The following is a 27332-nucleotide window of genomic DNA, read 5'->3' as shown; positions in this document are numbered from 1 at the left end:
GGGTGAAGGGTAGTACAGCTGGGAAAAAGGGGTGAAGGGAATGGAAATGTGAGGAAAGAAGGGAAAAGAGTAAAGTGGGGAAAGGAAACAAAAGGGTGAAGGGAATATTAAGAGGGTAAAATGAGGAAAGGAAGAGGGAGAAAAAAAGTTGGGATGGTAAATTTAAAATAATATAAGGGAAAGGAAAAGAAAGGATATTGAAAAATGGCGTGAGGGGGGGGTGATAAAACAGAAAAATTCTAAATTAAAAAAAAAAAGCTTCGAGTAACAAAAACAGAAGAAACGAGGGAAAAGTCAAAAGAACAAAAGGGAAACAAAAACAGATTATTTATGTGGTAAGGAAAGTAAAAGTGGAGTAACAAAAAATGGGAAAGGTAAGAATTGGGAAGAAGAGGAAAAAAATGAAGGGAAAGACAAAACAAGGTAAAGAAGGAAAAAGATTAATGGAAAGTGGAGGAAAAGAATATAAGGGGGGGGGGAAAGGGAGGACCAAAAGGGAAAGAGAAGAAAAAACTGGGAAAAGTTAATGAAAAGTGGGAAAAGGAAGGAAGCTTCAGAGGGAACGGAAATAATGTGAGGAAAGGAAGGGTAAGGAAACTTTTTAGAAGGACGTGAAGGGAAATGGAGGGTTAAGCGTTTGGGTTTATCGGTCAGCAGATCTTCTTGGACCTGTTACTGTTTTGTTGGTTGCAAACAATTCTTCCTTTTTTCTCTTTTTGTTTGCAGTACACAGACCAAATCTGGGTCTAACATCAACATCTAAAATATATTCATTGATTGATTTATGTTGTTGTGACTGAGACACCGATGCAAAAATAATATGTGCGGAGTTACCGGATTACCTAGATGGGTTTGGTTGGTGAATTACGTACCGTTGTGCCGGCAGAATCCCTTTATTCAATTTTTATTTCATTAGATGAAAGATTGACCAAAGGCACCGGAGGAGTAAATGGCTCCCGAAGCTGCAATCTACCGGAACAGTCATTGTTTTTTATTATTATTGGTGCTATTACGATGACGTTACAGCAGAGCTGTAAAGCCGGGCCACTAGCCATAATATGACATTGCAGCTTCCCAAAAACACCCTTCCTCATGCCAAGTACCCCTGTGATTTCTACTCTTTAGTATCCAGTTATCCGGAAATCACAATAAAAATGTTTACTGCTGAAGCCTAGATAGGCAGGAATATACACTCTCCTGTATATTATCATGCACCTGCCCCTGTAACTTGCTTTTCCTAGTTACATTCTGGCCTAAGTGACGGAATATGTATTTGGTCAAAGTATTTTTCATGCTCCTAGAGGACTGTGTGAGGTAAGATACTGCTGGAGCCTAGAGAGGCAGGAATACACACACCGTTGTCTGTATTACCGTGCATATTCCCTTGTAACTTGCTATTCTCAACGGAGTGCTGTTGTGAAAGAAAGAGTGTGGATTTGGGAGTAGCATTTTTCATGTACCTAGATAAATGTGTGAGGTGATGTACTGCTGGAGCCTAGAGAGGCAGGAATATACACACCTTACTCTGCACCTTCCCTTGTAACTTTCTCTTCCCAGCGGAGTGCTGTTGTGAAGGAAGGATATGGGTGTGCGAGTAGCATTTCTGATAACCTAGAGAAATGTATGAGGTTATACTGCGGGAGCCTAGAGAGGCAGGAACACACACACACACACACACACACACACACACACACACCCTCACTCTATATTACTGTGTACTTTCCCTTGTAACTCGCTATTCCTAACTAAATGCTGTTGTGAAGGAAGGAATATGAATTTGAGAATAGCTTTTCTCATGTACCTGGAGAAAGTACCTGGAGAAATGTGTGAGGTAATATACTGCTAGAGCCTAGAGAGGCAGGAATATACACGCACACTTTACTCTGCACTACTGTGCACCTTCCCTTGTAACTCACTATTTCCCGCTGAGTGCTTTTGTGGAAGACTATGGATTTGGGAGAAGCATTTTTCATATACCTAGAGAAATGTGAGTGATTATATACTGCTGGAGCCTAGAGAGGAAGGAATATACACTCACTTTACTCTGTATTACTGTGTACCTTCCCTTGTAACTTGCTATTCTCAACTGAGTGCTGTTGTGAAGAAAGGAATAGGGATTTGAGAGTAGCCTTTCTCATGTACCTAGAGAAATATGTGAGGTAATATACTGCTGGAGCCTAGATAGGCAGGAATATACAAACACTTTACTCTGTTTTACTGTGCACCTTCCCTTGTAACTCGCTATTTCCAGCTGAGTGGTTTTGTGAAAGAATATGGATTTGGGAGTAGCCTTTTTCATATACCTAGAGAAATGTATGAGGTTAAATACTGCTGGAGCCTAGATAGGAAGGAATACACACAAAGCATAGTCTGCATTACACATTCATCTTCCCTTGTAACTCTCTATGCCCAGCTAAATGCTATTGAGAAGGAAGGAATATGGATTTGGGAGTAGCATTTTCATGTACCAAGAGAAATGTGTGAGGTAATATACTGCTGGAGCCTAGAAAGGCAGGAATACACACAAAGCATAGTCTGCATTACACATTCATCTTCCCTTGTAACTCTCTATGCCCAGCTAAATGCTGTTGAGAAGGAAGGAATATGAATTCGAGAGTAGCCTTTCTCATATACCTAGAGAAATGTATGAGGTAATATACTGCTGGAGCCTAGAGAGGCAGGAATATACACACACTGTACTCTGTATTACTGTGTACCTTCCCTTGTAACTTGCTATTCTCAGCTAAATGCTGTTGTGAAGGAAGGAATATGGATTTGGGAGTAGCCTTTCTCATGTATCTAGAAAAATGTGTGAGAAAATATACTGCTGGAGCCTAGAGAGGCAGGAATATACACACACACATACATATAAATAAACACACACACACACACCCCTTACTCTGCATTACTGAGCCATTTTCCTTGTAACTTTCTTTTCCCAGCGGAGTTCTTTTATGAAGGAATATGGATTTTGCTGTAGCATGTTATTTACCTAGAAAAATGTGTGAGCTTCTATACTGCTGGAGCCTAGATGGACAGGAATATACACACACATTCTTCTCTGCATTACTGTGCACCTTCCTGTGTAACTCACATTTCCTAGTGGAGTTCTTGATAAAAGAAAAATTATATGGATTTTGGAATAGCATTTCCCACGTCATTAGAGAACTGTGGTGTTATATACTGCTGGAGCCTAGATAGGCTGGAATGTACACACACATTCTGTAATAATTTCCATCTTTTCCTATGACCTTGCTTTTTCTTGTTTGCTCCTGATGTGAATGAACGAATTATGTGTTTGAGAGCAGTTTTTTCTCCTGTCAATAAAGGATCCTGCACAGTTATATACTGTTGGAGCCTAGATAGGCTGGAATACACACACACACACACACACACACACACACACACACACACACACACACACACACACACACACATTCTGCAAGAATTTCCATTTTTTCCTGTGATTATGCTTGTTCTTGTTTGGTCCTGGTGTGAATGAATGAATATGTATTTGGGAGCAGCATTTCTCCTGTTCGTAAAGGATCCTGAAAAGTTATATAGTGCAGGAGCCTAGATAGGCTGGAATATACACACACACATTCTGCAAGAATTTCCAGTTTTTCCAATGAGCTTGCCTTTTTCTTGTTTGGTCCTGGCGTGATTGAATAAATATGTGTTTGGGAACAGAGTTTCTCCTGCCCGTAAAGGATCGTGCAAAGTTATGTACTGCTGGAGCCTAGATAGGCTAGAATATACACACAGACATTCTGCAAGAATTTCCATCTTTTCCTATGACCTTGCTTTTTCTTGTTTGTTTCTGATGCGAATTAACGAATTATATATTTGAGAGCAGTTTTTCTCGTGTCCGTAAAGGATCCTGCAAATTATATACTGCGGGAACCTAAATAGGCTGGAATATACACACACATTCTGCAAGAATTTCCATCTTTTCCTTTGATTTTATGCTTTTTCTTGTTTGGTCTTGGTGTGAATTAACAAATTATATTTGAGAGCAGTTTTTCTCGTGTCCCTAAAAGAGTGTGCAAATTTATATCCTGCGGGAGCCTAGATAGGCTGGAATATACACACAAACTCTGCAAGTTTTTCCACTTTTTCCTTTGCCTTAGTTTGAGTTTGGTCCTTGTTTGATACTTATTAACTTTTTTGCCTTTCGGAAAATTGGCACAAGGCACAGTTGGGTCCGTGCCTGTACTCACTAATTTGGGAAGGTCCTTGGTCTTGCAGTCCTGGGTTACCCCCTTCTAGTTGCCCCACTTACCATGTTCTTAGAGCGGTAATATGGGCAGAAGTGCCTACAGTTAGTTTTATTTAACCTGTGGTGACCATGTGTCCGCATAGGAGCTGTATACCCAAAACGACAATTTTTAATCCAGACTATTTGCTAATAACATATTTTGTATTATTTTTGGCAGATCGGCAATTACAAGCGTGCAGTCAAGAGGATAGATGACGGGCACAGACTCTGCAACGACTTAATGAACTGTCTCCACGAGCGGGCGAAAATCGAGAAGGCGTACGCCCAGCAGCTGACCGAATGGGCGAAGAGGTGGAAGCAGCTCGTGGAGAAAGGTAAACGGGAAGGAGACAGGGAGGGTCACATCCATGTTAACATGGTTAACCGATTTGTCTGTAGCAAACGGCAGAATTGTGAGTGCAGCTCTGGAGTATAATACAGACTTTAAGTAGGGTAGCGGTGGTGGAGCGGGGATCAGAAGAGGCAGGGGCGGTCGTGGAGCAGGGCGATGCTGTGGCGAGTGTTCCAGATGCTTTGCGGCGCTGTGAGGCAGAGAAAATATCCAGGAATGTAGGTTACTGGACGGGTAAGAATGGTGACAGGAGCAATGCTGCGCCGGGCTGTGGTCTGGGCGCTGCGGGCAGTGAGGCAAGGGACATCCTGAAGACGTTGGCAGTGCGGGCTTCAAAGAAATGGCGCCCAGAGTCGGCACGTGCACAGACTGAGTTTTCGAACAAGCCATGGAGAAAAAGACATGGATCGCACATCCCAAAAATACATTGATCTAAAAGCTGAGTTTTCGGCTCATTGACAAACCAAGATCTCATTTGCGCATGCGCCGTTTTCCTTAAGACCACTCCTGTGACGTCTTCGCAGGGCGTCGGCCCGCAGCAGCAGCAGGGCGTCGGCCCGCAGCAGCAGCAGGGCGTCGGCCCGCAGCAGCAGCAGGGCGTCGGCCCGCAGCAGCAGCAGGGCGTCGGCCCGCAGCAGGGCGTCGGCCCGCAGCAGGGCGTCGGCCCGCAGCAGGGCGTCGGCCCGCAGCAGGGCGTCGGCCCGCAGCAGCAGCAGGGCGTCGGCCCGCAGCAGCAGCAGGGCGTCGGCCCGCAGCAGCAGCAGCAGCAGGGCGTCGGCCCGCAGCAGCAGCAGCAGCAGGGCGTCGGCCCGCACCAGCAGCAGGGCGGCCCGCCCGCAGCATCGCTCCTGTCACAATTCTCCACCATTTAAGCTACATTCCTGGCTGTTTTCTCTGCCTCACAGTGCCGCAGCAACGCCCCTGCCTCCTGTTACCATTGTCCACCCACCCCCGGTAAGCTACATTCGGATTCTAAGACGCACCCCTCACTTTCCTCCCACATTTTTGGAAGGAAAAGTGTGTCTTATAATCCGAAAAATACGGTACGACTTTTACGTCCAGCGCTGCATTCACGATAGGTCAGAGCAGAAATCTCCCAGCATTCCTCAGTCTAATACCACTTTACGTCTTCTAGGGCCTCAGTACGGCACCGGGGAGAAGGCCTGGAACGCCATGATGACCGAAGCGGAGAGGGTCAGCGAGCTCCACCTCGAGGTGAAGAATGCGCTGATGAATGACGACTTCGAGAAAGTGAAGAACTGGCAGAAGGAGGCCTACCACAAGCAGATGATGGGGGGCTTCAAGGAGACCAAAGAAGCCGAAGACGGATTCAGGAAAGCGCAGAAGCCCTGGGCCAAGAAGCTGAAAGAGGTGAGAAGAAGGGATTCAGGATCTTCAGCATTTTCGGCACAAACCACAGGGAAGAGCGGAGCAAGCGGCACTGAGATCGTTTTTTTTTCTTAAAGGGGTTGGCCATTACTCTTCGGCCCCCTGATGGTCTTAAAATAATGCTTTCTCCCTCTCTCCAGGTGGAAGGAGCCAAGAAGGCCTACCACGCTGCCTGCAAGGAGGAGAAACTCGCCATCTCCAGAGAGACAAACAGCAAAGCCGATCCTGCGCTCAACCCCGAGCAGCTGAAGAAACTCCAGGACAAGGTGGAGAAGAGCAAGCAGGACTCTCAGAAGGTACCGGATGTGGCGGCTAATCTCTCCTTTGTTTGTATACCTGCCTTGGTGTAACGCCCCGACGAGCAAATACGCCCTCTGATCTGCAGCCACCGCAGCGCGAGAGTGGATGACTCTGTGCAAAATCAATATCATGGCTGCCTCTTATGTTGTTTTTGCATTCCCTACTAGTACCTGCAACTACAACCTCTGCTTAAAGGGATTGCATGAGATTAGAAAACATTGGCTGCATTCTTCCAGGATTAGCACCACTCTTGTCTGTAGGCAGTTCATAGTATTGCAGTGTTACCCCTTTAAATTCCTGCCCCAAGATGTACTGTTATGTCATGGAGGGGGAGCTTGTGCTAAGCTTACGTCATGGAGGGGGAGCATATGCTAAGCTTGCGTCATGGAGGGGGAGCTTGTGCTAAGCTTACGTCATGGAGGGGGAGCATATGCTAAGCTTGCGTCATGGAGGGGGAGCATGTGCTAAGCTTACGTCATGGAGGGGGAGCAGGGGCTAAGCTTACGTCATGGAGGGGGAGCAGGCGCTGAGCTTGTGTCATTGAGGGAGAGCAGGGCTAAGCTTGCATCATGGAGGGGAAGCAGGGGCTAAGCTTGCGTCATGGAGGGGGAGCAGGCGCTGAGCTTGCGTCATGGAGGGGGAGCAGGCGCTGAGCTTGCGTCATGGAGGGGGAGCAGGGCCTAGGCTTGCGTCGTGGAGGGGGAGCAGGGGCTAAGCTTGCGTCATGGAGGGGGAGCAGGCGCTGAGCTTGCGTCATGGAGGGGGAGCAGGCGCTGAGCTTGCGTCATGGAGGAAGAGCATGTGCTCAGCTTGCATCATGGAGGGGGAGCAGGCGCTGAGCTTGCGTCATGGAGGGGGAGCAGGGGCTAAGCTTGCATCATGGAGGGGGAGCAGGCGCTGAGCTTGCGTCATGGAGGGGGAGCAGGGGCTAGGCTTGCGTCATGGAGGGGGAGCATGTGCTCAGCTTGCGTCATGGAGGGGGAGCAGCCGCTGAGCTTGCGTCATGGAGGGGGAGCAGGGCCTAGGCTTGCGTCGTGGAGGGGGAGCAGGGGCTAAGCTTGCGTCATGGAGGGGGAGCAGGCGCTGAGCTTGCGTCATGGAGGGGGAGCAGGCGCTGAGCTTGCGTCATGGAGGAAGAGCATGTGCTCAGCTTGCATCATGGAGGGGGAGCAGGCGCTGAGCTTGCGTCATGGAGGGGGAGCAGGGGCTAGGCTTGCGTCATGGAGGGGGAGCATGTGCTCAGCTTGCGTCATGGAGGGGGAGCAGCCGCTGAGCTTGCGTCATGGAGAGGGAGCAGGCGCTGAGCTTCCGTCATGCAGGAGGAGCATGTGCTCAGCTTGCGTCATGGAGGGGGAGCAGGTGCTGAGCTTGTCATGGAGGGGGAGCAGGGGCTAGGCTTGCGTCATGGAGAGGGAGCAGGCGCTGAGCTTCCGTCATGGAGGAGCATGTGCTCAGCTTGCGTCATGGAGGGGGAGCAGGTGCTGAGCTTGTCATGGAGGGGGAGCAGGTGCTAAGCTCGCGTCGTACAGGACCAAACTTTGGCATTTATTAGTTTTAGGTGTTTTCTGCCCATTTCCTCCAATCCTAAAGAGCACAAAACGGGCCCCCCGTGATGCCGGTTACACAGCGCCCCGCCTGGCCGGAGGTGTTCTGCGCAGCGCCCCCGCGATGTGGTGGATAATATGAGCGGGGCTCCGATACGTGTCACGACCTCTTGTTTTTATGCCGGAGAATCCTGATCTACATCTCCACAAACTGTTAGAAGCCGTTCAATAATTCATTGCGCCCCTGGTGAATAATACATAGGACACTAGAGTAGGGGGACTTTCCTTCTCACCGTGACGCACGTGGTTATATGGGGGTCTATGAGGCTTACATATGTCACTTTTTACCCTCGTCTGATTATTGCTTCCCTGCCTAAAATGGGAAACAATACGAAATTATGAGCAGCACAGAGTATTTCAGGAGAGGACAGTGCTGACTTCGCTAGAGGCAGGGACTTGTTCGGATCAACACAGGCTTTTGGAAGAAGCAGTACAGAGTATTTCAGAAGGGAAGTGTGCTAGTTTTTTGGGGGAGGAAAGGATGGGATAAGATGCCGCGTTCCCCAAGCTATGGCTGTCAGGGCATGATGGGAGTTGTAGTTCTCCAGCAGAGTCACTGGTTTGGGGGACACATCTATGGGGGCCGGTGTCGATGTTGGATTTCGGCCACCCGACCCTCTATAGATTGCAATTGGAGTCTAGCTTCTTTCTTAAAACATATGCATGCTCGGCTGAGCGTCCATGTACCTGGGGGACGGGAGGGGGTCCGAGCATTCACCTGATAGGGGTCTAATGTGTACAGTCAGCAACGTTATGGGGGCATCGGGCAAGCGCCCCACATCCCCTCCGCTTGGCTTTAGCGTCCAATCAAGTGCACAGTGCACAGTGCAGGAGCTGCACTACTATCCCTATTTAGCACGGGTTCCAGTTTTGCAGGGTCATACCTGCTGATGGTCTCCCTTTTTAAAACACGCTGTAGTAAGAGAAGGAGATGACTGCAGGGAGCAATGTCGGTGAGTTATCCCCACCCCGTCCTGTGCTCTTCACAGACCAAAGAGAAGTACGAGAAGACCCTGAAGGACCTGGACGGCACCACCCCGCAGTACATGGAGAACATGGAGCAGGTGTTTGAGCAGTGCCAGCAGTTCGAGGATAAGAGACTCCGCTTCTTCCGGGATCTGCTGCTCGACGTGGAGAAGCATCTGGATCTGTCCAATCTGGATGGGTGAGATCTCAGCATTGGTTCCATGGAGGGGGCGTCAAGACTGGATGGAGGAAATGTAGATGGATGGATTGGATGGGGGAAGGGGGGGGGGGGTAGGATGGATTGGGTAGGGGGCTAGGATGGATTGGATAGGGGGGGGGGGAGGATGGATTGGATAGGGGGGGGAGGATGGATTGGATAGGGCGGGGGGGAGGATGGATTGGATAGGGCGGGGGGGAGCATGGATTGGATAGGGGGGGGGGAGGATGGATTGGATAGGGGGGGAGGATGGATTGGATAGGGGGGGGGGAAGGATGGATTGGATAGGGGGGGGGAAGGATGGACTGGATAGGGGGGGGGAAGGATGGACTGGATAGGGGGGGGGAAGGATGGACTGGATAGGGGGGGGGGAAGGATGGACTGGATAGGGGGGGGGGGAGGATGGACTGGATAGGGGGGGGAAGGATGGACTGGATAGGGGGGGATGGATTGGGTAGGGGGGAGGATGGCTTGGGTAGGGGGGGAGGATGGATTGGGGGGGGGGGGAAGGATGGATTGGGTAGGGGGGGCGAAGGAAGGATGGATTGGGTAGGGGGGGGGAGGATGGATTGGATAGGGGGTGGGAGGATGGATTGGATAGGGGGTGGGAGGATGGATTGGATGGGGGGGAGGATGGATTGGATAGGGGGGGAGGATGGATTGGATGGGGGGGGAGGATGGATTGGATGGGGGGGGAGGATGGATTGGATAGGGGGGGTGGAGGATGGATTGGATAGGGGGGGGGGAGGATGGATTGGATAGGGGGGGATGGATGGATTGGATATGGGGGGGGGGGATGGATTGGATGGGGGGGTGGGATGAATTGGATGGGGGGGATACAGAGAGATGTAGACACAGAACAGGATGGCATCTCCTATGACATCACATGTAATAAAAGCTTTGTATTCTTTGTAGCTTTGTCAGGGGAGGCTGCTCCTCCGTAGACTCCTCACATAGAACGTGCAGCGAGCGCAGCCTCATTGCTGATAGTCTTCGCCCTCTTCCACTTTCCTGTGACCGTATTGATTAATTTCCATATTGAAGGCTCCCTGGGGGGGGATATATAAAGACCCTAAAACCTCCTTTTGTATAAATGTGCACTTGATTTATCCTTCAGTGATATATGGCGGCACTAATTAGGCTGACTGCAATGTGAAATGACATATTGGACGTGTCATTGCTTGTTTCCTCTCCCTGCTCCCAGTTATTCCAGTATATACAGAGACCTGGATTACGCCATCAAGTCGGCCGACGTCCTGGAAGACCTGAAATGGTTCAAGAACAATCACGGCCCCGGCATGTCCATGAACTGGCCTCAGTTCGAGGTGAGGAGGGACGATTATGGATGGACATCCGATGTTTTTATATGGGCTGGAGTGGGGGCAGGGGTTGAAGAGGTGGGGGTTCGGCTGTTTGGGGAAGAGGTAACGGGGGGCTCGGGTCTCTGCTGAGTATTACACGATCCAGGCCTTCGTTACACCAATCTGTCAGCAGTGCAGAGGATTTAAGGCCGGAGCAGTGGCGCCCTCCCCCTGAGGATGGCCACTGCTGGGTATGACATTGCTGACCGCAGCATATCTCTATATACCAGGCTGTTACGTGTATGCACTGTTAATATTTCTCCTCCTGTCTCTCCTGCCTTCCATGACGTGAGGATGAAGTAAGTAACGTCTTGCGGTCCTCTCTTCCGGTGTTTGCAGTCGTCTGTTGCTCGCATGTTTCATTTTTTGTGCGCGGGTTCCTATGTAGGCTGTGTCTATGGTCAATTAAAGGGGTTCTCCAGAAATAGGATGGGTCATCAATATCAGATTGGTGGGGGGCTGACACCCGGCACCCCCCACTCATCAGCTGTAGTAAGTTTATCTGAGCCATACACTAGGTAGTGGCCATTCTTGGGTACTGCAGCTCAGCTCCTACTAAAGTGAATGGGACCTGAGCTGCAGTACCTAAGATGACCACCACATGACAGACAGTACAGCGCTATACACTAGGTAGTGGCCATTCTTGGGTACTGCAGCTCGGCTCCTATCAACGTGAATGGGACCTGAGCTGCAATACTGGAGATGGCCACTACATGGCAGACAGTAAAGCGCCATGCACTAGGTAGTGGCCATTCTTGGGTACTGCAGCTCGGCTCCTATTCAAGTGAATGGGATCTGAGCTGCAGTACCTGAGAATGGCCACTACATGGCACTATATTATACGCAGATGCCATAAACTGCTGAGCAGTGAAGGTGTCAGTTGTCAGATCCCCCCCGAAACTATCTGATATCGATGATCTATCCTATTAATCTTGGCCCTGGGCAGGGGTCTTTACTGAATATGGGGGCTGTCCGGGAATAGAAAAAAAAACCACCCAGTAATGGCGCCCCTCCTGTGCACAGGTGATGTCTGGAATTACAGCTCATCCCTGTATTAAATAAATGAGGCTGACATGTAATACCAGATGCTACCAGTGCACGTGAGTGGCGCTGTCTTCTCCCTTTTTCCCCCCAAGACTAATGACTTTCCTATAATATATACAGACTGGCTGGTGTTTGTAGCTCCACATTGTTGAGTGCAAAGGGAAATGTACATTTTTTACACACCGATAGGGATGTAATATCCTCCAGGCGTAGCGCCCCCTGCTGGTGTAACATCACGCCGCACTGGATCTACGTGTTAATGCGATCGCCCTCGTTACATCAATGCTATTTTTCAAGGGCATGTGCGCGCCCCCCCCATCCCCGGGCTCTGCCAGCCCCACTGCTGCCACCCTGTGGTGACCAGCTGTAATAGCAGATGGCTCTATTCTGTGGTGTTCGGTTTTAATATGTAAAAAGCGTTTTTGTGCTGCCGTTTAATGGTGCGTGTAACACGACCGGGAGGCTTCGGGGCCAATTCGCTCAGATTTTGTGTTGCCATGGCAACCTGGGGGCGGCTCGTCCTCGCGCTCGTCACGATCCGGAGCCGCTCTCGTTTCGGGGCCGTCCTCTCTCCCCGCATGATGCATGAACCTCATGATATGGGGAAATGGGAAAAAAAATGGCCGATTGTCTACATTACTTTGTGCACCAGTGCCCCCTGCTGGAGGATGATGTGTACTGCACAGTTGGGCGCTCAACTGCTCTTTGGTTAACCCTTTCTTGTAGGAATGGTCCGCCGACTTAAACCGTACGCTCAGCCGAAGAGAGAACAAAAAGAAGCCCGGAGAGGGGGTCACCCTGACCGGAATCAGCCAGGCGGGCGAGGGGTCTCTGCAGAATAAACACAGCAGGTGGGTCCCCACATTTTCTTTATTCAGGTCACACCATGGCTTATTCCTTCCACTTGTACTGGGGGGTGTCCAAGATTAGAGACAGCGCCACTCCTGACCACAGGTTGTGTCTAGTATTGCAGCTCTGCCGCAGTGACGTGAATGGAGCATAGCTGCAATACCGCACATGACCAATGGTCAGGGGGGGGGGCGCTATTTCTAAAAGTAAACCCTTTTTAATAAGGCTGGCTGGTTCTGAAAACCCCTATGTTTTGAAGCTATTAGATATTATACACATTCAGCGCCCCTGAAATCAGTGCGTCTCCATCCCTGGGTTACAATGGGTGTCATGTAAACCCTCAATTTCCCTGTGGGGGCTCTGCAGGGAGTATTAATACCCCCATTAATTAGAGGGGAGACTCTGATCAGCCCTCTTAGGTGGAGGACCCCTTTAAGATGACTATATTTTGCCTATGATTGATCCTTAAAGGTCTCTGGTACTTTTGCCATTATCCGGATACCGAAGGGGGTCCCTAAAGTAAAGGAGCAGAGATGCAAATTATGCGTTAGTCTTTGTTACTTCGGTGGCGGGAGACCGGACCACACATTAGTCAGGTGGGCGGGATCTGTTAGAGACAGAAGCACCCGCTGGTGGCGTTGGTCCACTTTACTGGGGTGATCCGGGTACAATGGCAGCAGATTTTCTGTCCACTTTTCCCTGAGAGAGGACGGTATGGCTCGGCTGTGATATGGGCACAGCTCCAGCCTCCCCCTTCCTTCCCCGACAGGCAGGTCATACAATGGCGCCCCAATATTTCTCTATGGGATGGTAAAATGCGCCAGGTCTTATGCCACGGTTTTTGGACTCCATGACGGCCGTACCAGGGTAGTGCCAACTTCCTCGATGACCCAGGATGCCGGCATTCGTGTGCCGCCGAGGATTTGTCACTCCCCTGTGCCGGCTGTGGCGGTGTATAAAGTGTGCGCCCCTGTATGTGATGCGTTGCTGGTTTGATGTGCCTGCTCTCTTCTTCCCACATAGCCATCTTAGCGTCCAGTCAGTGCAGTCCACACAGTCCAGTCCCAACCCGTTTGAGGACGAGGAGGAGACGAACAATATCATTGAGAAGGAGGACAGTAAAACGAAAAAGTTGGTGACTCCGCTGCTCCCTGTTGTCTCTTCTTGTTGTCTGCACTTGTATGTCCGTAGGGGGCATAGAGCCGCGGAGCGCAACGCATGACTCTACTCCGTCCACTCGCTCTCTCACTAACATTGGTTTCCCCCCTTCTTTATTTTTTCCTTCCAGCACCGGACACTAACCTACCATTTTTCTCTTTATTGTTCTCTATTAACGCCGCTTATTAACTTGGAAACTGGCATGTGGGTGTCTAGGGGCTGTCGACACCTCCGTCTTCACTGGTGGTGGATGAGCACTACCATGCTCGGGTGCTCAGTACTTGTAACTAGTGATGAGCGGGCACTACCATGCTCGGGTGCTCGGTACTGGTAACTAGTAATGAGCGGGCACTACCATGCTCGGTTGCTCTGTACTCGTAACTAGTGATGAGCGGGCACTACCATGCTCGGGTGCTCAGTACTTGTAACTAGTGATGAGCGGGCACTACCATGCTCGGGTGCTCGGTACTGGTAACTAGTAATGAGCGGGCACTACCATGCTCGGTTGCTCTGTACTCGTAACTAGTGATGAGCGGGCACTACCATGCTCGGGTGCTCTGTACTAGTAACTAGTGATGAGCGGGCACTACCATGCTCGGGTGCTCAGTACTCGTAACTAGTGATGAGCGGGCACTACCATGCTCGGGTGCTCGGTGCTTGTAACTAGTGATGAGCGGGCACTACCATGTCACAAACCACCGGGGGGGTCACTCAGAAATCCCCCGCGCTGGCTACCAGTACGTCACAATCGGGGGGTAACAAGTGGGGGTCACCCCTACTTTATACCTCCCGACCGACAGACAGAGCACGTGATGCGCTCTCTAGCGCCCCTCTTATAGTCAGGCCAATTATGGAATTGCCCGACAATAAGCAAGGAGGCCGCTATACTACTTATGCCGATTATTGAAGGGTCCCCGGTGAGAGTAGGGTATATATTCCCCCGACCTCCGCGGGCGGAATATATAAAATCTCCCCGGATCTCACTGGCCTCCCCACAATAATCCTTGGCACAATTCGCTGCCACCAACCGATTTACGGTAACTATTAGCCGAACACACAGACGTGGGATTCAAGATCGAGATAACAGAACAGCCCAAGATTAATTATATAATTTAATCGCCTAAAGCACACTAGAAACTACAATACATACAATAGGGAATCTACAGAATATACAGTTATGTCAGAGTACAGTTACAATCAAAGCATGGGTTACAAACAGGCATACACAGTTCCAGCAGTTACCTTGTTGCGTCTGGCCACAGGGGGGCGCTGTAGACCAGGTTTCCAGGAACTCTCACAGATGTTTCCTACACGTGCCCCCAGCGAGAAGAACCCTGGAAAATGGCCGAAGTAGGGTTATCAACCTGGCCAAATCCAGGTCCCCTCCTACCTTCGTGACCTCACAGGGAGCACTGCTCCACCCCTGGCTTGAGTTATGGACAATATCCCAACATGGAATATGGGCCATAACTTTGCCTGGGAGCGTCGTAGGCGGACGCCAATGCTCTCATTGTGACAGTTATGAATTTAGCTACAGAACGAGGGGACTCATGACCTGTCTGCCAGTTCCCCATCGGCTGATATCACGCCTGGGGCATTTCCCGATGTCCTGCTCCCATAAAAAGGGTGTGCCGGCATCGTCTGCATGCGGAGACACCATTTTTATGGTTGCCATATTTATCGGAAATATGGCTTGCGAGATGTGAACCATTTTTTACTGGAGTCGTTCTGTCTGGCTATTTCCATAGCCTTGCTAATGAGATACAACTCTTGTTACAGGGTGACGGCAGGGAGTCATCCTGTGTCCTTTGTCCTAAAGCCACCTCATTTCCATATCACAGGACATGGCCATGGAGTTTGTTGTTAAACCAGTTGTGTGAAGGAAAGGGGGGGTGACACCAGGAGAGGGCTTCCTGACATACTTGAATATCATGATTTATCGTCATATCTCCGGATTTACCTCACACCTCCCCCCTTTTGAGGGCGCTAGGGGGCAGCACACTCCGGTGTTCCCCCGTGCGCCCGTCCGCGACCTCTCCTTGTCGGGACAGCCCGTCTGCGTTACCGTGGTCACGGCCCCTTTTGTGGCGAATGGTGAAGTTGTATTGCTGGAGCGCAAGGCTCCATCGCAACAATCGCCCATTCGTCCCAGAGACGGTGTGCAACCAGCTGAGGGGATTGTGGTCCGTCTCCACGATGAAGTGGCGCCCGTATAGATAGGGTTGCAGACGCTGCAGGGCCCACACTATGGCCAGGCACTCCTTCTCCATTGTAGAATAGGCCACTTCCCTTGGTAACAGCTTCCTGCTCAGGTACAAGACTGGGTGCTCTTGGCTCGCAGAGTCCACCTGGCTGAGCACCGCACCGAGGCCGAAGTCACTGGTGTCGGTCTGTACTACAAACGGCCGCGTGAAGTCGGCTGCCTGTAGCACGGGCGGGCTGGACAGGGCGTCCTTTAGGGCCCGGAAGGCTGTCTCGCAGTCCATTGTCCAATCGACTGCAGAGGGCAGCTTCTTCTTGGTGAGGTCCGTCAAGGGCTTTGCCAGGCTACTATAGCATGGAACAAACCTCCTATAGTACCCAGCGGTCCCCAAGAAGGACATCACCTGCTTCTTGGTCCTGGGGGTGGGCCAGGATGCGATGGCCTCCACTTTCTCAGGCTCGGGCTTCAGCGTTCCCCCACCTACCCGGTGACCGAGGTACTGGACCTCGCTCATGGCCAGCTGACACTTTCCCGGCTTGATGGTCAAACCTGCCCGGTGGATCCGCCTGAGCACCTGTGCTAGATGCTCTAGGTGGTCCTCCCAGGTGGGACTGAAGACGGCAATGTCATCCAGGTACGCGGCCGCGTACCCTTCAAGTCCCTTGAGCAGGGTGTTGACCATCCGCTGGAAAGTGGCAGGGGCATTCCTCATCCCGAATGGCATCACCGTGGACTCGTACAGTCCAAATGGGGTAATAAAGGCAGAGCGTTCCCTGGCCTTGCGAGTCAGGGGGATCTGCCAATATCCCCGGCTCAGGTCCATGATGGTCAGGTACTGAGCCCCGGCCAACTGATCGAGCAGGTCATCGATGCGTGGCATTGGGTACGCATCGGCGACCGTGACAGCATTGAGCCCCCTGTAGTCCACGCAGAACCGAGTGGTTCGGTCCTTCTTAGGGACGAGGACTACAGGCGAGGCCCAAGCGCTGTTGGATGCCTGGATCACCCCCAGCTCCAGCATCTCGTCAATCTCCTGGCGCATGTGTTGCTGCACCTCCAGGGAGACCCGATATGCTGAACGCCGGATCGGGGGATGATCCCCAGTGTCCACGTGATGGACAGCCAAGTCAGTCCTTCCGGGCTGGTTGGTAAACAACCCCCGGAAGGGGTGTAGGGTGGCCCACAGCTGGGACCGTTGGTCCTCCAAGAGCTGGTGGCCAACCTCCACATCCTCAATGGATCCGCCTGCCCTAACCTGGGCTAGCATATCCAAGAGGGTTTCCGCTTCTCCCTCCTCGGGCAGGTTGCACACGGGGAGCGCACATGCCTCCCGCTCATGATGTGCCTTCATCATGTTCACATGGAAGGGCTTCCGCCTTCCACGGGCAGGGTCCAGGGTGACCAGGTACGTCACAGGGTTGAGCTGCTGGTACACGAGGTATGGGCCTTCCCAGGCTGCCTGAAGCTTGTCCTGTGGTACGGGGACCAGTACCCACACCTCTTGACCCACTTGGTAGGTCCTCTCACAAGCGTTCTGGTCGTACCAACGCTTCTGATCGGCCTGGGCTTGAGCCATATTGTCGTGTACCAGTTGCGTCAAGGCCTGCATTTTGTCCCGGAAGCGCATGACATACTCGATAACCGACACTCCAGGGGTGGCCAAATCCCCTTCCCAAGCCTCTTTCACCAGAGCCAGGGGGCCCCGCACACGTCGCCCGTACAGGAGCTCAAACGGTGAGAATCCTGTTGAGGCCTGTGGAACCTCCCGGTAAGCAAATAACAGGTGTGGGAGATACCGCTCCCAGTCACGCCCATGGGAGTCGACCAACATCTTAAGCATCTGCTTTAAGGTGCCATTGAACCGCTCGCACAGGCCATTAGTCTGTGGATGGTACGGGCTGGCCACCAGATGTCGCACCTGGACTTGCTTACAGAGGGCCTCCATCAGCTGGGACATGAATTGGGTCCCCCGGTCAGTGAGCATTTCCTGGGGAAAACCCACTCGGGAGAAAATCTCCAGCAATGCGGTGGCCACCTTGTCAGCCCGAATGGACGACAAGGCCACTGCTTCTGGGTACCGGGTGGCATAGTCCACTACCGTCAGTATGAAGCGTTTCCCGGAGCTGCTGGGGATGGCCAGCGGGCCGACCAGATCCACAGCCACCCTCCTGAAAGGCTCATCGATGATTGGCAGAGATACCAGTGGGGCTTTGGGGTGTGGCCCCGCCTTCCCCACTCTCTGACAGGTTTCACACGAACGGCAGTAGGCAGCCACATCGGCCCCCATTTTTGGCCAGTAGAAATGCTGGTTTAACCTGGCCTTGGTCTTAGCGATCCCTAGGTGTCCGGCCATCGGAATCTCATGTGCGATCCGCAACAACTCCGTCCGGAACGGATAGGGTACCACCAACTGTCGGTCCCTGGGCCACGCCTCCGGTGAACCCTGCTGGACCGTGGCCCGGTACAGCCGTCCTTGGTCCCAGACCACTCGCTCCGGGTCCGAGTCCGAGGGAGGCTGTGCCGCCTGCTCCTTTAGAGCTTTCAGGCTGTCGTCAGCTTCTAACGCTGCCTGAAACCCCTGACCAGATGTGGCCAGAATCGACGAGACTGTCACATCTTCGGTCAGTACCCCGGGACCTGTGTCCTGGCCTCCACCTGACTCGGCTGCCACTTGGTCAGAAGGGGAAGAGCTATCGGACCTCCGGGAGGCCCCTTGGCTTCCAGCACTCCCACTGCGGGTGACAGCGGCCACAGCCGCTGCGACCGTGGGTCGTGCCTGCTCCTCCTCCGTTCCTGACCAAGTCGCCGGTTCAGGCAGACCTACCTGGCTTCCTGACACCCCGGTTGTGGGGGAACCATGCACCGAGATCTTACCTGGGAGCACTTCCGCTCCTGGACCGGCCCCAATCTCACCTGCCTGTTCCCCTCCTGCAGCAACAGAACCCCGCTGTGAAATCTCTGGGGACCCCACATTTGCTGTGGTAGCCCCCACCCCACACACTGGTCCTCCCCCTGCAGCACCCTGCTCTCTGCTTATCCCTGCAGAGGGCAGCAGATCCCAGCTCACAGGCTGGTTACTTGTAGAGGCATTGTCACACCTTTCTCTGACCCCCTCCCCTGTCACAGCTGCAGCTGTGTGTGTGTCTATGGTGTCTGTGCAAGCAGAAATATCAGAGTTCACTCCCTCCTCCCTTACATCATTCATAGATAACACATTAACATTGTCAGGAGTCATGTCAGTACGGGCTGAAGGTTCAGCCCTTGGTTGGGGCCCAAACTGGGAGGTTATCTGCCCCAAGTCTGTCCCAAGTAGCACGTTTGCAGGGATCCGATCAGTTACCCCCACCTCCCTCACCCCTCGCCCTGCGCCCCAGTCCACATAAATGTCAGCAACAGGCAGCGCCGGGTCAATGCCTCCAATCCCGGAGACAGCGAGGGTTTTTCCAGGGATCAAGTCTTGGGGGGACACCATCTCAGGCCGCACCAGAGTCACCTCCGAGGCGCTGTCTCGCAGTCCTATGGTCACAGACTGGCCGACGGTGACAGGTTGGAAGCTGTCCAGGGACCTACCACCACCCCCACCCACACAATACACCTTGGGCGGCCCTTGGGACGGGGACGGAGCCGGGGCCTTGGGACGCTGAGGGCACATGGCCTTGAAGTGTCCAGGTAGGTTGCACTGGTGGCACCGTCTTGGCTGTGCCACGGGCCTGGAGAGGGGAGTTGAGGGGGACACCCCCTGCAGTCTAGGGGCAGGTGGGGCAGTCGCAGAGTTCATCTTACCCCCTCTCCAGGTGCTGCTGGTGGCTGCTCTCCTGGCTTCAGGAGCCCGATTGTTGGTGTAGTCATCTGCCAGGGCAGCTGTAGCCGTGGATCCCTTTGGCTTCTGGTCTCGGATGAACTGGCGGAGATCCTCAGGGCAGTTCCACAAGAGTTGCTCCGTGATGAACAAGTCCAGGATCTCCGGTCCGGTGGAAAGCTGCAGGCCTTGGGTCCAGTGGTCGGCAGCTCGGGCAAGTGCCCGCCGGTGGTCAGCCCAGGAGTCCTTTGGTCCCTTCTGCAGCGTCCGGAACTTCTTGCGGTAGGACTCCGGGGTGAGGTTGTACTGTTGGATCAGGGCCCGCTTGATGGTGTCGTAGCCCTGATCCGCCTCAGCAGGCAAGTCCCCAAGGATATCCAGGGCCTTACCCCTTAAACGGGGGGTCAGGTATTTGGCCCACTGGTCCTTGTTCAGATGATGCTGCAAGCAAGTCCGTTCAAAAGCAGTCAAGAAAGAGTCCAAGTCTCCATCCTTCTCCAGCACTGGGAAGTCCTCAACACGGACCTTTGGAAGTTTGGTGTCTGGAAGGTCACGGGTGGCTGATGAGGGCCGGAGCTGAGCTAGCTGCAGCTGGTAGTTACGCTCTGCCTGGCGCTCTTCACGCGCTGCTTGCCGCTCACGCTCGGCCATGAGTTCCTTGTAGCCCTCCCGGTCTCCAGCCTGGCGTAGGGCCATAGCCATTTGAAGAAGGCTATCCGAGCCTCCCAGGCTCGGTGGAATGGCACGTGGTGATCTGCGGCCCGCTGCGGAGCCTGGTGCTTCACTGTCCATTGCAGAGCGGAGGGCTGGCGTCTGGCTCGTTGAGGACCCTTGGGCGAGCTGCTCCTCATCTTGTCCAGCAGTGCCCGGTTGTGCAATGTCCTCTGCAGAGCTGTTTTCTGGCGTCGAGCTCCTGGAGGACTCGTGGACAACCTCCTCATCGTCTCTGGCCTGAGCATCGGCCATTCCTTTGGCTTTGCTCCTGGTGCTCTCAGCCATTCTTGCAGACTTTTGGTCACTGACACAGAACTGACACCTGATGCACCCACACACCTTACAGTATCTGCACTCTGACACTCTAGTGTTGAGCTAGTCTGAAGACCCCAGCAGCCACAGCTGCTGCAGGCAGTCTTTAGTGTCTGGGAGTATGGGTCTCACACTCACACACACTATTATCTCGATCCCACCGCTTGCCACCAATATGTCACAAACCACCGGGGGGGTCACTCAGAAATCCCCCGCGCTGGCTACCAGTACGTCACAATCGGGGGGTAACAAGTGGGGGTCACCCCTACTTTATACCTCCCGACCGACAGACAGAGCACGTGATGCGCTCTCTAGCGCCCCTCTTATAGTCAGGCCAATTATGGAATTGCCCGACAATAAGCAAGGAGGCCGCTATACTACTTATGCCGATTATTGAAGGGTCCCCGGTGAGAGTAGGGTATATATTCCCCCGACCTCCGCGGGCGGAATATATAAAATCTCCCCGGATCTCACTGGCCTCCCCACAATAATCCTTGGCACAATTCGCTGCCACCAACCGATTTACGGTAACTATTAGCCGAACACACAGACGTGGGATTCAAGATCGAGATAACAGAACAGCCCAAGATTAATTATATAATTTAATCGCCTAAAGCACACTAGAAACTACAATACATACAATAGGGAATCTACAGAATATACAGTTATGTCAGAGTACAGTTACAATCAAAGCATGGGTTACAAACAGGCATACACAGTTCCAGCAGTTACCTTGTTGCGTCTGGCCACAGGGGGGCGCTGTAGACCAGGTTTCCAGGAACTCTCACAGATGTTTCCTACACGTGCCCCCAGCGAGAAGAACCCTGGAAAATGGCCGAAGTAGGGTTATCAACCTGGCCAAATCCAGGTCCCCTCCTACCTTCGTGACCTCACAGGGAGCACTGCTCCACCCCTGGCTTGAGTTATGGACAATATCCCAACATGGAATATGGGCCATAACTTTGCCTGGGAGCGTCGTAGGCGGACGCCAATGCTCTCATTGTGACAGTTATGAATTTAGCTACAGAACGAGGGGACTCATGACCTGTCTGCCAGTTCCCCATCGGCTGATATCACGCCTGGGGCATTTCCCGATGTCCTGCTCCCATAAAAAGGGTGTGCCGGCATCGTCTGCATGCGGAGACACCATTTTTATGGTTGCCATATTTATCGGAAATATGGCTTGCGAGATGTGAACCATTTTTTACTGGAGTCGTTCTGTCTGGCTATTTCCATAGCCTTGCTAATGAGATACAACTCTTGTTACAGGGTGACGGCAGGGAGTCATCCTGTGTCCTTTGTCCTAAAGCCACCTCATTTCCATATCACAGGACATGGCCATGGAGTTTGTTGTTAAACCAGTTGTGTGAAGGAAAGGGGGGGTGACACCAGGAGAGGGCTTCCTGACATACTTGAATATCATGATTTATCGTCATATCTCCGGATTTACCTCACAGCGCCAGGTCTTATGCCACGGTTTTTGGACTCCATGACGGCCGTACCAGGGTAGTGCCAACTTCCTCGATGACCCAGGATGCCGGCATTCGTGTGCCGCCGAGGATTTGTCACTCCCCTGTGCCGGCTGTGGCGGTGTATAAAGTGTGCGCCCCTGTATGTGATGCGTTGCTGGTTTGATGTGCCTGCTCTCTTCTTCCCACATAGCCATCTTAGCGTCCAGTCAGTGCAGTCCACACAGTCCAGTCCCAACCCGTTTGAGGACGAGGAGGAGACGAACAATATCATTGAGAAGGAGGACAGTAAAACGAAAAAGTTGGTGACTCCGCTGCTCCCTGTTGTCTCTTCTTGTTGTCTGCACTTGTATGTCCGTAGGGGGCATAGAGCCGCGGAGCGCAACGCATGACTCTACTCCGTCCACTCGCTCTCTCACTAACATTGGTTTCCCCCCTTCTTTATTTTTTCCTTCCAGCACCGGACACTAACCTACCATTTTTCTCTTTATTGTTCTCTATTAACGCCGCTTATTAACTTGGAAACTGGCATGTGGGTGTCTAGGGGCTGTCGACACCTCCGTCTTCACTGGTGGTGGATGAGCACTACCATGCTCGGGTGCTCAGTACTTGTAACTAGTGATGAGCGGGCACTACCATGCTCGGGTGCTCGGTACTGGTAACTAGTAATGAGCGGGCACTACCATGCTCGGTTGCTCTGTACTCGTAACTAGTGATGAGCGGGCACTACCATGCTCGGGTGCTCAGTACTTGTAACTAGTGATGAGCGGGCACTACCATGCTCGGGTGCTCGGTACTGGTAACTAGTAATGAGCGGGCACTACCATGCTCGGTTGCTCTGTACTCGTAACTAGTGATGAGCGGGCACTACCATGCTCGGGTGCTCTGTACTAGTAACTAGTGATGAGCGGGCACTACCATGCTCGGGTGCTCAGTACTCGTAACTAGTGATGAGCGGGCACTACCATGCTCGGGTGCTCAGTACTTGTTACTAGAGATGAGCGGGCACTACCATGCTCGGGTGCTCGGTGCTTGTAACTAGTGATGAGCGGGCACTACCATGCTCGGGTGCTCAGTACTCGTAACTAGTGATGAGCGGGCACTACCATGCTCGGGTGCTCTGTACTGGTAACTAGTGATGAGCGGGCACTACCATGCTCAGGTGCTCTGTACTAGTAACTAGTGATGAGCGGGCACTATCATGCTCGGGTGCTCTGTACTAGTAACTAGTGATGAGTGGGCACTACCATGCTCGGTTGCTCTGTACTCGTAACTAGTGATGAGCGGGCACTACCATGCTCTGTTGCTCTGTACTCGTAACTAGTGATGAGCGGGCACTACCATGCTCGGGTGCTCTGTACTAGTAACTAGTGATGAGCGGGCACTACCATGCTCGGGTGCTCAGTACTCGTAACTAGTGATGAGCGGGCACTACCATGCTCGGGTGCTCAGTACTCGTAACTAGTGATGAGCGGGCACTACCATGCTCGGGTGCTCAGTACTCGTAACTAGTGATGAGCGGGCACTACCATGCTCGGGTGCTCAGTACTCGTAACTAGTGATGAGCGGGCACTACCATGCTCGGGTGCTCAGTACTCGTAACTAGTGATGAACGAGCACTACTATAGCATGGTAGTGCCCGCTCTACACTAGTCTCCATTTTTGGGCAGTTATAGGTATTCTACCCCATTGTGTTCACACAGGTTGTAGTTTAAGAAACAGCACCACCCCTGATCAACAGGTGGCATGTGGTATTGCAGTTCATCTTTTTATTCACTTTTATTGGAGATAGTCCAGAGTTCCTTATATTAAAGGGAACCGGTCACCAGATTTGGTGACTATAAGCTGCGGCCACCACCAGTGAGCCCCTATATTCTGCTTTCCAGAATACTGTATATAAGGGCCCAGGCCGCTCTGTATATTGGAAAAAACACTTTTATTATACTCACCTAGGGACCGGTTCGGTCCGATGAGTGTCTCTGCTCTGCGGCAATCGTCGTCCTTCTTCTTCGCAGTCCAGTGTGCATGACGTCATCCGCACTGGCTGACATTAAGGTTCCTGCGCAGGCGCACTTCTCTCTGCACTGCTGAGGGCAGATCAAAGTATGATAATGCTCAGGTATGAGGAAAGGTTAAAGACCGCCCGCGCATGCGCACTATACCGTACTTTGATCTGCCCTGAGCAGCGCAGATCGAAGTGCGCGTGCGCAGGACCTCAATGCAGGGTAGTGTGGATGACGTAGGACGCGTCATGCACACTGCCTCAGTGAGGAGGCGCCGGACCGGAGAGCGGCGTCTCCCACGGGACCGGCCGGAGAGCGGCATCTCCCATTGGACCGGACCGCCCCCTAGATGAATATAGTAAAGGTGTTTTTTTCTACATTCTACAGAGTGGACTGGGCTCTTATACACAGTATTCTAGAATACTGTATATAAGAGCTCACCGGTGGTGGCTGCACTTTTGAAAACAAAATTTGGGATGTCTAGTCCCTGCCACCATTACCCACCCACTTGGTGTCCATTTTGGAGCCAGGAATATTGGGTCTATTGGGAAGTATACGGTTGGTATATGCAGTATATATGTATATACCCGTGTTGCTTCCGGGATTGAATACCTTTTAGTCCCACGTTGGAGTCACTAGGCACCGAGCACTACTTTTTCCTATATTGGTGGCTCTGTTTTTAAAATTGGAACTTTTGTCTACTGTGTAGATAATTTAGCCGTTATTCTGCGCTGACTTTTCTCCTCCAGTAGGGGGCAGTCATTACCGCAGCCAGTCCTAACCATTCCTGTAGCGGCTGACTCTTAGGCACGCGCCGCAGTCACTTAACCAACCTCGTTGTTTTTATCCGCAAGGCTGTCCCCCTTCCTTTTTGTGTCCAGGTATACAGATTCTTACCCATCATTGTCTTGTATTTCAGCGTCAGCAGCTACGAGAAGAGTTACCCCACCGAGTGGTCCGATGACGAGTCCAACAACCCCTTCACCACCAACGACGCCAACGGGGACAGCAACCCGTTTGATGAAGAGGCTGCTGCCGGAGCGGAGGTCCGGGTCCGAGCACTGTACGACTACGACGGGCAAGAGACCGATGAGCTCAGCTTCAAAGCTGGTAAGGAGGGGGACCATGCCGGTCAGCAGTGATTTACAAGGGAGGTAGTAAAGAATAATGGAAGGGTAAAGCAGGGCGAGTCGTGTGGTGCCTTTTTTTAATAATTTAAAGGGGTTGTCTCATAAAACACGTATCGATAGGTGTTTATTATCTTTTGGAGTCCGGTTGCTGGATAACCCACCGGTCGCAAGAACAAGAGTCCCAAATTGTCCAGTTGGTACTGAGCATGTGCGACCACTGCTCTATTCACTGTCGTCTGCACATGCTCAGTACCTAAGTATCCGGCCATCACACCAAGATTAAATCCATCTATCCTGTGATTAGGCGATAAATGTTCTTTATTATTTAAAGATTTGTCTCTATGAAATCCATAGGATGGGGATATATCATGATTTATTGGCTACCAAAGACCTGGCCTGTCCTCTCACTGTCATTTGTTAGGGCTAGTTGGTTTGCAAAAAGACTTCCTCTAGGTGTGGTGGTTGTTGTTGTTTTAGGCACCAATCATTCAGAATGGAGCAGAGCTGCAGTGTAAAGCATCAGCAGAGGGCAATGTTAGGCGCTCAACTAATCTATAGTTATGAGTTTTAGCTTGAGTCTTTTAAATAACAAGACCAACCTGTAAAAGTTATAAAGCTATCCCTCTGTATCGGTCCCTCTATCGGTCCCTTGGTCCCTCTATCGGTCCCTCGGTCCCTCTATCGGTCCCTCTGTCCCTCTGTCGGTCCCTCTGTCGGTCCCTCTGTCGGTCCCTCTGTCGGTCCCTCTGTCGGTCCCTCTGTCGGTCCCTCTGTCGGTCCCTCTGTCGGTCCCTCTATATATTCTCTTTTTAAATTGTGAGTTAATGGAGGATCCTCATTGCTTGGCAAGACTAGAATGCAGTAATAAAAAGTATCTCTCTGGATGACCTTCCTCTGCTGTCCTGCATTACACCACACCTCACTGATTTGAATGCACAGCGTGTAATACTCCATCCTTCCTGCGGGGGCAGTGCAGGGAAACTGAACACTTTATTGCAGGACTTCCTCACTGATCGCTGATGATCTCCGTAAGGAGGACACTTTCTTATCAACCCATTGTCAAGTAGGAATTGCCCAAAGCGGAAAACCCCTTTTCAGCCCCTATAGATGCATAATATGACCCATCACTTTTTTTTTTTTTTTTTTCTTTTTTTAATTTTTAGGAGAAGAGCTGACAAAAATAGAAGATGAAGACGAACAAGGCTGGTGCAAAGGGCGTCTGGACGGTGGCCAAGTGGGCTTGTACCCTGCAAACTACGTGGAGCCCGTGCAGTGACGCAGGAGCGCCGTCCTCCCCCCGCCTCTAGCGCGCACCTAGTTCTCGTAATAACCTGTAATCTCGTCACTGGGATGAGCTGAATGCGACATAACCTTGTAAATATTACAATGTAAGGAAGATGCGGTTGACACTAGGAATGACTTTGCATACATTCGGTAGAACTGGGAATCTTGATGTTTTTGTTTTTTTTTATTTTATTTTATTTTTATTTTTTTCTCCCTCATTTTCAAAGTTTAGACACAGTCCCCTTAGCGGCAGCTGTCCTTACTTTTGGAAGGGACCCATTTTTTTTTTTTTTTTTTTGTGCAAAATCAGCACCTTTAAGAAATGGTCCTGCTTATTTTCTTGCTGTAAATTTTTTTTTTTTTTGTTTTCCTTTTTTATTCCATTTAATATAATTTTATCGGTCGCTGTTGTGGACCGGTGCCTTGCATTGATCCTGCGCATTCATGTATCCATATGACTTGTTTAGAAGTGACCTTTTTTCTGTAATGTGGAATATATATTTTTTTAAGATTTGCAGTTCTGTTTTTTTTTTTTTTTAATAAGAATCTTGTCTAATTTAATGCTGGGGTTAGATATTTTTTTTTCTTTTTTTTTTTTTATATTTTTTCTTTTATGTTCTTTTTATAGTATTTTTCATTTATTTTTTCTTTCTTTTTTTTCCTTTCATTTATTTTTTTTATATTCTGTTTTATTTTTCATATTTTTTTCCTTTATTTTCTTATTTTTTTTTCTTTTTTTATATTTTAATTTTTTTTTATTCTTTGTTTTTTTATTTTTTCTAATTTTTTTTTTTTCCATTTTATATTTTTTCTTCTAATTTTTTTTTTTTTTTAATTCTTCTTTTTTTTTTCCTTTTTTTTTCTACTTAGATTATTTTTTTTCTTTCCCCAGCAAGATGGATCACCGCTCCTCCTCCATG

General features: G+C 51.1%; 1 protein-coding gene across 3 annotated transcripts in view; it reads left to right on the top strand.

Annotated features, from left to right (window-relative positions):
• Positions 1-26975, top strand: part of PACSIN2 (protein kinase C and casein kinase substrate in neurons 2) — a 90322-nt gene extending 63347 nt beyond the window's left edge. For 2 of the 3 annotated variants that reach the window (XM_075342155.1, XM_075342153.1), the window contains exons 3-10: positions 4437-4593; positions 5746-5981; positions 6140-6295; positions 8893-9068; positions 10291-10411; positions 12218-12342; positions 24918-25108; positions 26292-26975. In XM_075342155.1, the coding sequence (XP_075198270.1) occupies positions 4437-4593; positions 5746-5981; positions 6140-6295; positions 8893-9068; positions 10291-10411; positions 12218-12342; positions 24918-25108; positions 26292-26404 (1275 nt within the window). In that variant the 3' untranslated portion in view covers positions 26405-26975. Of the gene's footprint in view, positions 1-4436; positions 4594-5745; positions 5982-6139; positions 6296-8892; positions 9069-10290; positions 10412-12217; positions 12343-13363; positions 13472-24917; positions 25109-26291 lie in introns of all 3 variants that reach the window. The other variant, XM_075342156.1, reaches the window with a different exon arrangement.
• Positions 26976-27332: the final 357 nt, after the last annotated feature.

The sequence above is a fragment of the Anomaloglossus baeobatrachus genome, chromosome 4, assembly GCF_048569485.1.
Source record: "Anomaloglossus baeobatrachus isolate aAnoBae1 chromosome 4, aAnoBae1.hap1, whole genome shotgun sequence".
Classification (NCBI taxonomy): domain Eukaryota; kingdom Metazoa; phylum Chordata; class Amphibia; order Anura; family Aromobatidae; genus Anomaloglossus; species Anomaloglossus baeobatrachus.
This window is presented reverse-complemented; position numbering and strand designations above follow the sequence as displayed.